This window comes from Tursiops truncatus, chromosome 2 (genome assembly GCF_011762595.2).
Source record: "Tursiops truncatus isolate mTurTru1 chromosome 2, mTurTru1.mat.Y, whole genome shotgun sequence".
Classification (NCBI taxonomy): domain Eukaryota; kingdom Metazoa; phylum Chordata; class Mammalia; order Artiodactyla; family Delphinidae; genus Tursiops; species Tursiops truncatus.
In genome coordinates, this window is record NC_047035.1 from 116552719 (window position 1) to 116566027 (window position 13309).

Here is a 13309-nt window from a genome sequence, read left to right on the forward strand (position 1 = left end):
TCCGCGGTGCCCCCGCTGGAGCCCCCACCACACCCCCATCCTGAGTAGAGCCCACCAGGGCCTCCCTAGCATCCTCAGGCCTTCTTCCTCTGCCTTCTGACTTTTGCCCTGACTTTCTCTGGCTTGGGTTGGCCGGGTGTCCCTGGTGACCATCCCCGACTGCCCTTGCCTCTGTGGCCATATCTCACCTTCCTCCAGGAAGCCCTCGCAGCCTTCCTTCTCACCACTGACCTCCCTTTCCATAGACTCCCTCGAGTACTGATCTCTGTATTCTCCCAGTGCCCCCCAGGGCACACATAGTTGAGTCAATGCCTCCTGGCCCCCTGGACAGATTTCTTCCCAGCAAATCACCGGACAAGGGTACCTGGGATAGGGGAGAGGAAGACTCAAGAACACACTTGAAGAAGGATGCCCACGCCCCAGGGATGAAGGAGGATTCAAATTTTTCTGAAGCTACAGTGACCTGTGGTTTGTGCTGCCTCAGTTTCCCCAAGTGATCGGCCTCTGGGAGAACAGACAACTCTGCCGCTTCTCTGCTGGCAGAGTTCAGCCAGGCGTGCCGGCCAGGCCCTCCTGGTCATTCTTATCCTCATGCCTCTTGGACGAAGAGCGCCTGCTCTGGCAGCGGCCGTGGCTCAGTCCTGCCCTTGGCCAGGGCCTGGCATCTGAATGCCTCTGTGTTTTGCACCCTGACCGCCTGGGCCCCACCCAGGGAGCTTGTGGCCAAAGCCAGCTTGCTGGTGAATGGCCGGTGCTTGTGTCCTAGATGGGACAGTGCCTCAGCTCACGCTGTGTCCTAACCTCAGGGAAGTGACCTCTGCCATGAAGCATATAGCACTCAGGCCACTACTGTGCAAGGGGACATGGGCTTTTTGGCCCCGATTCTGTGGCCCTGTAGTCACATGGCCAGGAGCTCCACGGTGGTGGGCCCCAGGCCAGGGCCTATGCTAGGCATGGTCTTGCTCCCACTCGTGGCTGGCGGCATCCGTGGGGCTCCTCCAAGTGCAGGCAGCCAGGATCAGGAGGGATGGGGGCAGCTCTTCCCAACATTGCACAATTCAGGAGCTGAAATGTTATGTTTGCTGCCCTCGGGAGCTGGCTGTGGGCTGTGGTCGGGTGGCCGGTGGCAGGGCTTTCCCTGGCCAGGGGAAAGCTGTCTTGGGGAGACAGGGGCTGGGGGTGGTAGAGGACCCTCTCAGAGCCTCTGTTCCCGGGAGCAGGAAGTCGTCTTGCACACCACATCCACAAAGGCTGTGGCTTCAGTGGCTATGACAAGCTGGCTGCAGCTGATTCCTCCTGGGGTTGTGCTATTTCTAAATATTGGTTCATGCTCTTACCCTCTGCTCTGCTCCACCAATGGACATTCAGCTGGCTGCAAAGAGAGCCTCTGGGAGGGGGAATGAATAGTCCTCGTTTGGAGGGAATATTTGTGAACATACTTGCTCAGGGTCTAGCGTGGGACAGGTACTTTGGGGGCTGGGGTGGGGCTTCCAAAAGGAGGGTTAGAAATACCTGCTCAGAACTGGGAATGAGGCTTCAGTGGGCTTTAGGAGACATGGGTCTGAGCTGGCGACTGGGCAGGGCAGTGAAAAGAATGTGGGGTTAGGAGCCAGAAGCCTGGTTCTGCCAAGCCTTTTCTGTGTGGCCTCAGGCAAGTCTCTTCACTTCTAGGCACCTTTTCCCTCATTTGTAAACAGTACAACCGCCATGATGCTTGGGTGATGCCTTCCAACAGAGGTGCTGGGGCTTTGTAAACTATGAAGGGCAGTGCCTGGTGGTTATGATGAGGCCAGGGTTGTGTTCTCTGCACGTCTTCCAGGAATCCTTTGAAGGGGAGGCAAGATTGACGACCAAGAGGCAGCTGGAGCAAGCTGGCAGGGCTGTCTTCAGCCACTTCACCCAAGAACATACAGCTTGAATTTCAGCTCCTATTGGCCCCATTGGCTAGGTGTCCTTGTATAGTGACAAACCTGTGGTAGTCAGCCTCCAAGATGTGGCCCTCAATGGTCCTCACCTTTGGGCATTCACAACCTTGCGGAGTCACTGCCCACACATGGAATAAGGCTGACCCAAATGGCCAATAGGGCATTGCAGAAATGAAGGAGTATGATTTCCAAGGTCAGGTCACAAGAGACATGGCGGCCTCTGCCTTGCTCTGGGGGAAGCCAGCCACCATGGCCTGAGGACAGTTAAGCAGCCTGCGGAAGGCCCCTGTGGAGAGGAACCGAGACCTTTTGTCAATGGTCAGCACCAGCCCACCACTCACATGAGCGAGCCGTCTAGGAAGTGGATGTGCCGGTCCCAGTCACACTTTCAGATGACTGCAGCTCCTACTGACATCTTGACTGCTACTTCTGGAGAGACCTGGAGCCAGATCCATCCAACTAAGCCGCTTCTAAACTCCTGGCCCCTAAACTCTTGAAGCTGTGTGTGATAATGTGTGTTGCTATTTTAAGCTCTCAGGCTTTGAGGAGGATTTGTTACACAGCAAGAGATGACTGACACAGACCTCCACGCATGTAAATTGCAGTCCAGTCAGCCAGTCTGGGTCTGTGTCTGGGTTCAGAAAGTAAGACTCTGTTCCCATGAGGAGGAATGATGTTTCCTTGATCAATCAATGGATCAACTCATTTATTCATTCCACAAACCTTTCTTAAGCACTTACCATATGTCAGGGCACTATGCTGGGGGCTGGAGACACAAGGGTAAGTGACAGAGCCCTGCCTTTGGGAGCTCACAGGCTCCCCAAATGACTTGGTGATTGTTGGATGTGGGGAGTAAGGACAAGGGAGGTGTCCAGGACAAGCCCAGATTTCTGGCTTGGATAGGTGGTAACATCATTCATTGAGATAAATGGGGGACAGGGAGCATCTCATGAGAAAAGCTCTGGGCTTATTGACTTTTAGATGTTTGTGAGAATCTCAAGTGACACTGTGCAGGCTGTCAGATATGGGAGTCTAAACTCCTAAGAAGATCTGAGCCAGAGACATATATATTCGGGAATTGTTGGGGTACAGATAATGGGATTGAAGCAACAAGTGGGGATACTTCCCAGTGAGAGGAGGGTGGTGAAATGGGAGAGGAAGGCCCAGGACTGAACTTTTTTTTTTTAATTTAATAATTATTTACTATTTATGGTTATAGGAAACAAATTTTAAACAAATTTGCATACATGTTTTGTTGCTGTGATATATGAGAGAGTGATCAATAAAAGACTGCAGGACTGAACTTTGAGACACCAACATTTTTTTTCTTAAAAAATTTTTATTTTAACATAGTTTCAGACTTAGAGGAAAGTAGCAAGGCCATTACAAATATTTTTCACATACTCTTCACCTAGATTTCCCAAATGGTAATGTTTTATCACCTTTAAATTCTTTTCTACGTATATACATATTTTTTGCCTGTAAGCATTTTTTGAGAGTAAGTTGCAGATATAATGCTCCTTTATCCTTAAATACTTCAATATGTATTTTCTGAGAACAAGGACCTTCTCTTTCAAAACCCAGATCAGGAAACTAACATTGGTACAATACTTTTAACTAGCTACAGGTTTTTTTCTGGCTTTGCCAATTTCCCCAGGAATATCCTTGACAGCAAAAGAAACTCCTGGCTCCTACATTGCATTTGAATAGAAACGACATTGAGTTTCTATTAACCTGGAAAAGCTCTTCAGTGTTTCTTTGTCTTTCACGCTATTGCCATTTTTGGCAAGTACAGACCTATTTTATTTTGGAACATGAATCTTGATTCGAGTTTATCTGGTTTCTTTGCAATTAGATTCAGGTTATGTACCCTTGGTGGGAACACCCCAGAAGTGATCCTGTGTCCTTCTCAGTGCATCCTCTCAGGAGGTACACAGCATCTATCTCTCCCATTGTTGATGATTTTTTTTTTCTTTTTATTCTCTCTTTATTTTAAACCAGTGTGGCTCTCTTCTTTTAACGTACAAAGAACTCTTTTTTAAAAATTAATTAATTAATTTTTGGCTGCGTTGGGTCTTTGTTGCTGTGTGCGGGCTTTTTCTAGTTGCATCGAGTGGAGGCTACTCTTCATTGTGGTGCGCAGGCTTCCCATTGTGGTGGCTTCTCTTATTGTGGAGCATGGGCTCTAGGCATGCGGGCTTCAGTAGTTGTGGCACGTGGGCTCAGTAGTTGTGGCTCGCGGGCTCTAGAGCGCAGGCTCAGTAGTTGTGGCGCACGGGCTTAGTTGCTCCACGGCATGTGGGATCTTCGTGGACCGGGGCTTGAACCCGTGTCCCCTGAATTGCCAGGTGGATTCTTAACCACTGTGCCACCAGGGAAGTCCCAATAATGTTAACTTACATCCCTTGGTTGGGGTGGCGCCTGCCAAGATTCTCCCTGTAAAGTTACTGTTTTTCCCTTTGCAATTAATGAGCATATGCCAACACTGAAAGGTCAGGCTGAGGAAGAAGAGCCAGGAAGAAAGCTTGGGAAGGGGCAATGGGAACATGGGAGGAAGACCAGAACATCTTGGAACCAGGAAGAGGTCCTGCAAGAAGGAGGCAGTGGCCGGTCATTGTGGCCCAGGGCTGCTGAGAGGCCGGTCCAGTGAGGGTGAGAGGTGGCTATTGGCAGCAGCTTCCACATGCAGGTCACAGTTTAGGTGCAGCGATGGGCTTGAAGCCAGCCTGCAGGGAGTCAGAAAGTGAAAGGGAGGTAAGAATGAGACTGTAGGAAAAATGCCTCTTTGGGGAAGTTTGTCTGTGGACTGGGGAGAGGTGTGCGTGGCCAGGAAGATGGTTTTTATTTTTTAAATTTAAAAAATATTTTAATTATTTTTTTTGATAGCAGTAATTAAAAAAAAATTTAATTGATGTATAGTTGATTTACAATGTTGTACCAGTCTCTGCTGTACAGCAAAGTGACTCAGTTATACATATAGAGACATTCTTTTTTAAATATTCTTTTCCACTATGATTTATCACAGGATATTGAATATAGTTTCCTGTGTTGGATGGTTCGTAATAGATGGAAGGGATGCAGAGTATGTAGAACATGATAGCAAGGAGCCAGATGAGGCTCCTTTAAAGAAAGGAGAAGGTGACAATGAACAGTGAAATGTTCTTGAGACACAGAGGAGATGGGAGGAGGTCTTGGTGGGTCCTCCTAAGCCCCAGGAGGGAAGTGGGAGCAGGTGACAGCAGATGGAAGCTGCTGGTTCTGACAGCGCAGTACGGAGGGTTTGAGTCCAAGGCCAGTCTGATGTCCTCTGTTCTCTCTGTGAGCAGGAGGTAGAGCAGGGGCTGCAGGGAGGGCCGGGCACACAGAGGGGAATAAGCCATGTCTGAATGATCTCTGGGGAGAGGGAGAGAGCAAGCTGACCAGCGCGGACATGGGCAACTGGGCGGCATGGACAAAAGTCCAGTGTCTGTGGGTCATGAGTCTACCCCCAGCAGCTTTTAGCTGCCTGGTACAGGAGGGCAAGGCAGACACGGTGACTCAGGGCTGGGATTTACCAGCAAAGAAGTGGGACAAGGAGAGCAACCTGAAGGATGCGGAGGAGGTGCAGGGTCACCGATGGGACCTCAGTGGTAGCAGGCAATCTGTACAGGGTGAGAAATGGAAGGACAGGGAATGGTGCTCCTGGGAGGAGGGTGAGAAGCCCAGGATGTGCTGGGGAGGGTGGCTGAGAGGGAGTGGAGCAGAGGCATTTGGAGATGAGGAGGTCTGGGATCTGGGAGGCCAAGGGATGGTGGGTGGTCCCTGGGGAGGCCTAAGTCACTGGGGTAATAGCAGGAGTTGGGGGCTGGGGAAGAAGACCATGAGCCAGGGCCACCAGGTCAACACGTCAAGACAGATGGCGCCCCTGAGAGATGAGGCGGGGCACCCTGGAGGCTGGAGTCTTGGGGAGATGTGCTCTTGTCAGGGAGGGGACACTGCCTGGGTGGATACCAAGGAAACCAGGGACTTGCTCCACCTTGGGCTCTGAGGGACAGAGCAGCAGCTTTGAAGCTAGCCAAAGGCTGTCTCCAGGGGTGAGCTAAGTCTCTGTTAAAGTTGGAGGGAAGGGAGCCTTTGGAGCAGAAGTGGGGTGGCTTGTGACATTCCGGGGTGTAGAGTGGCTCGGTTTCCCTAAGAGAGCCAGGTACAAGGATGGCAGACAGCAACAGTGTTTGTGTGGGTGTCAGGAAGGCTCCCTGGGTCTGAAATACTTGTAGATCACCACCTTCCCCCCAGCCCAGGAAGGTGAAGAGCCCAGCCCCACATCTGGCCCCCATCAGCAAGAGGGGACCGTCAGGGCTTGGGCCCAGCAGGCCTGCAGCTTCCTCCAGGAAAAGCTGACAGTGACGGAGGTGAGGAAGAGGCACTGCCTGTGGCCCGAGGCCAGCTGAGGCTGGGCCAGTCCCAGCCTTGCCCAGCCCTCCGTCTCCAGAAATCAGAGGCTTGGCTGCCCCACAGGTTATGAGAGAGGCACAGGAAAGATCTGCTGCCGCTGGTGGAGGGGGGAGCCCTGCCTTCTGTTCCAAGCCTTTCAGCCCCACCAGGGGTTTCTGGAGCACCCAGCACACCTGGCTGGTCTGCTCTGAGTCCTCATTGCGCCTGTTGGTTGGAATGAGTTCAGAGCATGGTTTGGTTTCCATTAGATCAGAGGCTAGGATCTAAAGAGAGCTCTGGGGTTTGTGTTCTGGTTCTGTCTCTGCTACTAATGTAATGGGAAACTTTGGGCAAGTCTTTGCCCCTTTCTGGTCTTCAGTTTCCTTATCTGTGTACCGGGGCTGTGACAGACACTCTCTCTAACGCCAGCAGTCATCTGTTCCCCGAGATGGAAACACCTCTAGATCAAACCCTTAGTTTGAGCTATGAATCGCTAGGTGCAAGCAGGCCCCAGGGCCCCTGAGCCTCTGGGGTTCTTCGGGGTGAAGGAGTGTTTAGCATTTCCTCAGCCCTGGGGCTTATCCATCAATCATATGGTAGCTGGGTATATTCCCTATCCCTCAATGTTTTCTCTCACACTTCCGCCCCCACAGGGGGTGCTCTTGACCGCAGGCACAGGAAGTAGCTTCTTGAGGCCTCAGCACCACCCTCCCTCCTCCTTTATTTGCTCCCCATTGCCTGCCTGAAATGCCAGCAGCAGGCAGGTATTCCTTGAGCTAGACGTGGATCCCTAAAGACACTGTGGGATAGGAGTCTGGGAAGCTACCAGACAGTCACACCTTAGTGTGAAATAATTGGCTTGATACTTTCCCAAGAAAAAACAGACTGTGATAGAAGGGAGGGCGTGTCCAGAGCCTGGGAGATAGGTGGGAGGGACAGGGAACAGAGGACCACCCCAGGGGGCTGTGCAGGTGGCAAGAACCCTTCACCCATGACCCGTCCGCTCTTTCAGAAACCTCAGGGCACCCACCAGGAGTGAAGAGCTGGATCTGTCACTCCACTTCTCCATTTTTCTTTCCTGCCCCAAGGTTCTGGGGACCCTCAGGCTACTTAGCCAGGTTGGGAGCAGGGACAGGGGGGCCGAGTTCTCAGGGTTCCACAGCTGAGCTGCCAGCGTAGAATTTCTACGCTACAGTTCAGGCGCCACGGCAACTGGAGGAAATAAACAGTCTAAGTTCTGCAGTGATGTCATCCCCAGCTCCAGCCTGCCGAGCCCTGCAGCTGGCTGTACCCCAGACGGCCTCAGCTGCACAAGCAGGAGGACGGTCTTGCTTCCCAGCCTCCACACAGCCTCTGGCTTCAGGGAGAGAAAGTGGAAAGAGGGGCTTGGGCAGGGGCCCCTGGAACAGGCCCCACCCAGGCCCAGCTCCTTGCCCGCTGCTTAGGGTCTCTCAGCAGCTGCTACTGCCCTCTGCTTGGCCCCAGACATGAAACTACCCAAGGGGGTCAGGAACCCTGTGTTCTATGGGCAGCAGCCAGAGAAGAAGGTGCAGGTGCCCTCAGGGCAGGAGATAAAGCAGACCCCTGTTGTCCTGGCAACACTTAAAGGTGAGACCTGGGCTTGGGCTCATTCGTCTCTCTGCAGAGCTGCTGAAGGTGTCCTAGCCTTCCAGTCCTGCCTCCTGCAAAGCCCTTGCAGACTCTCCTCAAAGCCACAGAAGATCAGCACTTCCAAGCTAAACTTTGCAGGCGGTATTAGCTGCTGGGAAATTTTTTGGGTGGGGGAGGGGGGAGGAGAGGTGGGAGGAAGGGGTTTGAAGTGAGGCCAGTTTTGGAAAAAGGCTAGGGATTCTGTGTCATCTTTAGCCCAGCTCTAGCTTTCCTCACTTCCCTTGAATCTTACTCTCAACTGAAGGCAGACAAACTAATTCTTACTACATTGTTAATGACTGATGGTTGCTCTATGTGGGAGGTGGTTTAGTATGTGATTAAACGTTTAGGCTCTGTTGGCTGGTGTCTCAGAATTTTCACAATAATGGCTTGTGTGACTTTGGGTAAATTGATATTTCTATGCCTCAATTTTCTCATCCATAAGATGGGAAAAACAAGGGTATCTGTCTTACAGAATTGTCGAGAGGCTTAACCGAAATAACCCACAGAAAATGCTTAGCATAGTACTCGGCACAGAATAAGGTCTCAGTTACTTGTAACTATTACTTTTCTGATTATGCATTGCCTGTCCAAGGGAAATCACATTTTATCTGGGAACACTTTCCCCAAAGGAAGCACCTCAATGGTGGTCTTTGTCTCAGGGCGACATCAGTGAGAGCAAAGACCCCAGAGTTCTTAAGGCACCCTGTATCTGGGGCTTCCCCTGCCTCTGATCTGGCGGGCCCAGGCTGAGGGCCACTCTGTCGGTGCTCACAGGTCCAGGGCCTGCTAAATACCTCCGGCCATCCTGCACGGGCTACGTAGACCATGACGTCTCCATGTTCCAGGAGCCAGCCTACACCCTGCACACCCTGCATTCGGAGAAGCGTGAGTGCCCACCACACCATCATCCCCGTGGGCGTAGGATTACTATTGTTGGATGTTTGGGGCTGTGCTGAGAGGTGAGGAGTCATGATCTGTAGCCGGAGGCCTGGGAACCCAGGCCTGTCCTAAGTGGGACACCCACGTGGCCTGCTGGGTCCACAAGGAAGCCAGCAGGGGTGCGAGGTGACCCATCCCTCTGAAGGCAACTCCGGGCATTTCCCAACTGGACCTCCTGAGGGAGCTTCGAAGGGACCTGTTGCATCCAGCTGGAAGGGTCTCCCTTCTGTGTGGTCTCTGGCTGGGGCCCTTCCACTCTGGCTGCCATGGGTTCAACTGTCATAGCAGCTGGGCAGGAATAGCTGGTGAGTGGAGGGAAAGTGGTGGTGGGGGGCGGCCTCAAAGCTTCCCAGGTGGCTTAGAAACCCCTGGAAGGTGGGGAGCAGAGGGCCATCGAAGAGCTGGGGATGACAGCCAAGGCCAGTGAGAGGAGAAGGTGGGCAGGGGCGTGTATCTGGGGGTCTGAGACCTCGGCCCCTCCCAGAGGTGACCCACCCTCCTCAGCAGGGGAACCCCCTTTCCAGGGCTGGGTCCCTTCTTCATACTAACAGTAGCCACTATGCCTATTATTATCCCCTTGGCACCAATCCCCGGCGGGGTGGGGGCTGACCAAACTCCTGCGCAGCTGTTATTTTATCTGTTCCTCTGAACAAGTTCATGTGTTAAAAGCCCCATTTTACGGATGAGGAAATCAAGGCTCCCGAAACACTCAAGAGCCCGAGGAACTGGAAAGGAGCCTTCGATCTTTTTTGGGGGAGGGGGATCTTGCCTGGAGGCAGGCCAGACTCACCCTGGGGCGGCCTCTGGGGCTGACTGGGCCTTTCCTTGGCTGCCTTGCAGGGATCATGGACATATGCAACCCTGGGCCTTGCTATTTCTTGGATCCTAAAATAACTCGGTTTGGAATGTCCAGCTGCCCTCAGGTTCCCATGGCGGAGCGCATCTCTAACCTGCGTAAGATGGGCCGGGAGAGGGAGGTCGGGCTTGGGAGGTTGGGGGATGGGGGTCCATGCTTGGGACAGGAGCAGGGGCAAAGGGGTGATGACTCCCTTCGCCAGGTGTGGCTGCGGATTTTGGCCTCCTGCAATGTCATATCAAGACACTGATGTCACAGTGTCTGTGTCACAGTACTTAACGTCTTGAGGCCAACGTTATGCATGTATGTTGCAGGGTGATGTTATGATAAAAATATCAAAGGGCTCATGTCTCGGTAGCAATATTGTCATGCTAATGAGTTCACGGACTGTAGTGATTTCAGGATGTTTTCTTGGTGCTGTCACAGGGACAATGACAGCCCAAGGGTGATGTTCTTATGATACCTGGGGTTTTTATATTATGAAAACAGTGTCACAATCCTGATAGGATGGCCGAAGTCCCTCCATCCCTTAGTCCCACACAGGGGCGGTGATATTCCTGCCCTATGCTAAGGTGGTTATAGAGAAGTCATACCAGGCTAACCAAGACCTCAGCTCCTTCCCTAGACCCGTTAGTTGGACACCAGGAGATGTGGCCTGGCTCCTGCCCTGAGACCCCTCCCCTTCATTCATCCACTTTCAGGCCTGAGCCCCACCCTGGCCTCCTGCCATTACCACCTGGAGAAGACCCACCCGCCTGGGGAGCGCAGGGCTCCCAAGTACACCTTTGGCTACCGGTGCCCATACAGAGTGATGGACCCCAACCCGGGCCCCAACCACTACCAGCTGCCATTCCTGCTGGGGCCCAACCTGCCCGCCAACAGAGCTGCTCCTTGCTACAGCCTGAGCCCCTTGCACAAGAACTGGTTCTACAAGGAGGATGTGGCAGGAGGCCCTGGACCTGCCGTGCACGCCCGGCCTGAGCCATCTGTCTACCAGAACCGCAGCCCCATGTACAGCATGGCCAGGCGCTTTGCCTACCCGCTGGACCACACACCTCGGCCCGGCCCCGGCTCCCATGACGTCCAGCAGGTCACGGTGCACAAGTCCCGCACGCCTGCTTTCACCATGGGCATCAAGCACTCGCCCCACCTGTGCCCACTGGTTGTTGACATTCATGACTGAGGCCTCTCCTGGTGCACTCACCCCACCCCCCGTCCCCAGAAGTTATGTTTCTATACCAAATCGAGCAACTTAGCAAGGTTTTATGTAGCAGAGATGATGTCTGCTGTGTCCAGCACATAGAAGGCATTAGATAAATATTTTCATTTAGTCCTTCGTTTTGCAAACACTCACAGTGGCTTTCTTTGGGCCCTGATGAGGGGCTGGGGATACTGGCAGTGTAGTAGGAGTCCCTGTCTGGGGGATGTTCTGCTGTGGCTCACCAGGTGTCCTCCAAGGAGCCCTGGGCAGAGGCGCCGGGGAGCTGAGTTCTAGGCCTACCTCTGCCACTAATGTGCTGTGTGGACTTGTGCAGCTCCCTCACCTCTCTGGGCCTCTGTGAGGGGGGACGGTGGACCTGGAGGATGTCCAAGTTCCCTCCAGCTTCCGAACTGTTTGATTCTGATCCCTGACGGTGGTCAGCCCCCAAGAGAGGAGCAGGAGGGAGGAGCCATTCTGGCTGGGCTGGGGGGACAGGGCAGTTTTCCTGCGGGAGGAACCCAAGAGGACAAGCAGAGACAGTGTGTAGGAGGGAGGGTATCCTTGGTGGAGGTAAAGATGAGAGGGAAGGTGTGCAGGTGGGACCAAAGTGTACAGGGGCAGGGAACCGGGGGAGGCTCAGAGGGCAGGCGCCTGGGCTGTAGCTGGGCAGGAATAGCTGGTGAGTGGGGCTAGATAAGACGTGGTCTTTTCAGAATTCCTTGGGCAGTGAGAGAAAGCTGGACAAGATGGGCAGAGCCTGGAAGCTACCGATCAGCCTAGGGAATAGGCAAAGCGCAGGGGGGCTGCTGGGAGGAGGGTCTGCATGTCACAGGCTGTCTTTGGAGATTTGCCTGTGTGTCTCCAGCCTCAACGGCCTAGCCGTCCGGGGCCCCGTGGAGGAGGAGAGGAGGAGACATGAACCAGCCAGGAGGGGGCAGTATCGCCTCACTCATGAGTCCAGGCGGTTCCCGCAGCCCCTACCTCTTCTGGCTTCGCCGCCGCTTTTGGACAGACTGGTGCCAGCTCTCCTGCCGGTGTCTGGGGAGGCTGGGGTCTCAGGGTCTGGTAGTCATCTTTCCTGAATTCTTGGTATCCAGATCCCCTGTTCCGACTTGTCCCCAGCCCTAGGACCAGCCCCTCTCCCAGCTCCCCCGGTCACAGGAGATGTGGGGAGGAATTCCACACCTGCTCTGCAGCCTGCGGAAGTGGGGAAGGGAGGGCAGGAACTGTGGAGGGAGAGGGGCTTAGGGAAGGAGGAGTGGAGGCTGAATGTCCCCCAGGCCCGATGGCTCAGGCAGAGGCATGTCCTTCTGCAGCCACTCTTCCCAAAGCGCAGGGAGGCGGGAGGAAAGGGCCACTAGGAACCAGTGTCTGGTGGCTCATCACTGCGAATTTGAGCAATATTCAGGTTTTCATTGAAAATGAAAATGCTATTGAAGAACTAATTTCAGATAGAAAGGAGCAGAGAATATCTTTGGAATATCAAAAAGAAACAAACAACTGAATATTTAAAAAAAGGGGCTTGTAGAAAACCCCACTGGGGTCATACCTGACTCTGGGCCTGAAATTTCCTCCCCCTCCCGCCCCAGCCCCCATGCCTGGGATATTGTGTCTGTCCTGTCCTCCCCACTTGTCCACAGGGCTGGTCTGGGCAGGCTCAAGAGACAGCAAGTGAGCTTGGGGACCCATCTGTCTTGCAGCAGATTGGAAAGATGTCATTTTGCTGACAATGCCATTTATCACGGCGGCTGCAAAAATTAGGGAAGCTTGGGCTGAAAGTGTTGTGTAGGGGTGGAGGTTGGCAGGTGGCATGGCTGATGCTCTCTTGTGTCACCAGGTCAGGGAAGCTACAGGTCAACCTCTGAGTAGGGGTTTTCTGATTTAGCGTTCAGCCCATCCCAAGGCCCTCCATTAAAGAGAGAAGAAAACTGAGGCCCAGAGGCAGGGAAACAGCTTTGGCTCTATGACAAATTAATAGCCTGTCTCTAAATAAAAGTCCAGGCTCAGTTTGTGATCAGGGTTAGGGCTCAGTGTGTGACAGGGTCAGGGCTCAGGGTGTGACCAGGTTTGGCAGTGTGATTAGAGTGAGGGCGCAGTCTGGGGTGAGACCCTTGACTTACATTAGGACTAAATCCTAGTTTTTGCCTCCATGGCTCAGTCTGTGACAGACCTTCAGCCTGGCCCCAGCTGCCACCAGTTATGGGCAGGGGCTGGGTGTTAGCCCTAAAGCTAGAACTAACCCTTGGTTTGAGGTCCCAAGGGAAGGAGAGGAGGCTGGAGGATTCAGTATGAATCTTCGGGGGATGAAGATGTTTGGAAGAG

General features: G+C 53.3%; 1 protein-coding gene across 1 annotated transcript; it reads left to right on the plus strand.

The window, feature by feature from the left end:
* The first annotated feature begins 7675 nt into the window (after nt 1-7675).
* On the plus strand, nt 7676-11054 carry CIMAP1C (ciliary microtubule associated protein 1C). The gene is made up of 4 exons (XM_004316022.4): nt 7676-7946; nt 8766-8876; nt 9771-9884; nt 10488-11054. Exons 1-4 carry the CDS (start codon nt 7826-7828, stop codon nt 10967-10969), a joined length of 828 nt encoding a protein of 275 aa, XP_004316070.1. The 5' UTR covers nt 7676-7825; the 3' UTR covers nt 10970-11054.
* Nucleotides 11055-13309: the final 2255 nt, after the last annotated feature.

Coding starts and splice junctions, on each gene's coding strand:
- CIMAP1C (XM_004316022.4), top strand. CDS start 7,826: ATGAAACTACCCAAGGGGGTCAGGAACCCTGTGTTCTATGGGCAGCAG. Junction 7,947..8,765: donor TGTCCTGGCAACACTTAAAG/GTGAGACCTGGG, acceptor CGGTGCTCACAG/GTCCAGGGCCTGCTAAATAC. Junction 8,877..9,770: donor CACCCTGCATTCGGAGAAGC/GTGAGTGCCCAC, acceptor GCTGCCTTGCAG/GGATCATGGACATATGCAAC.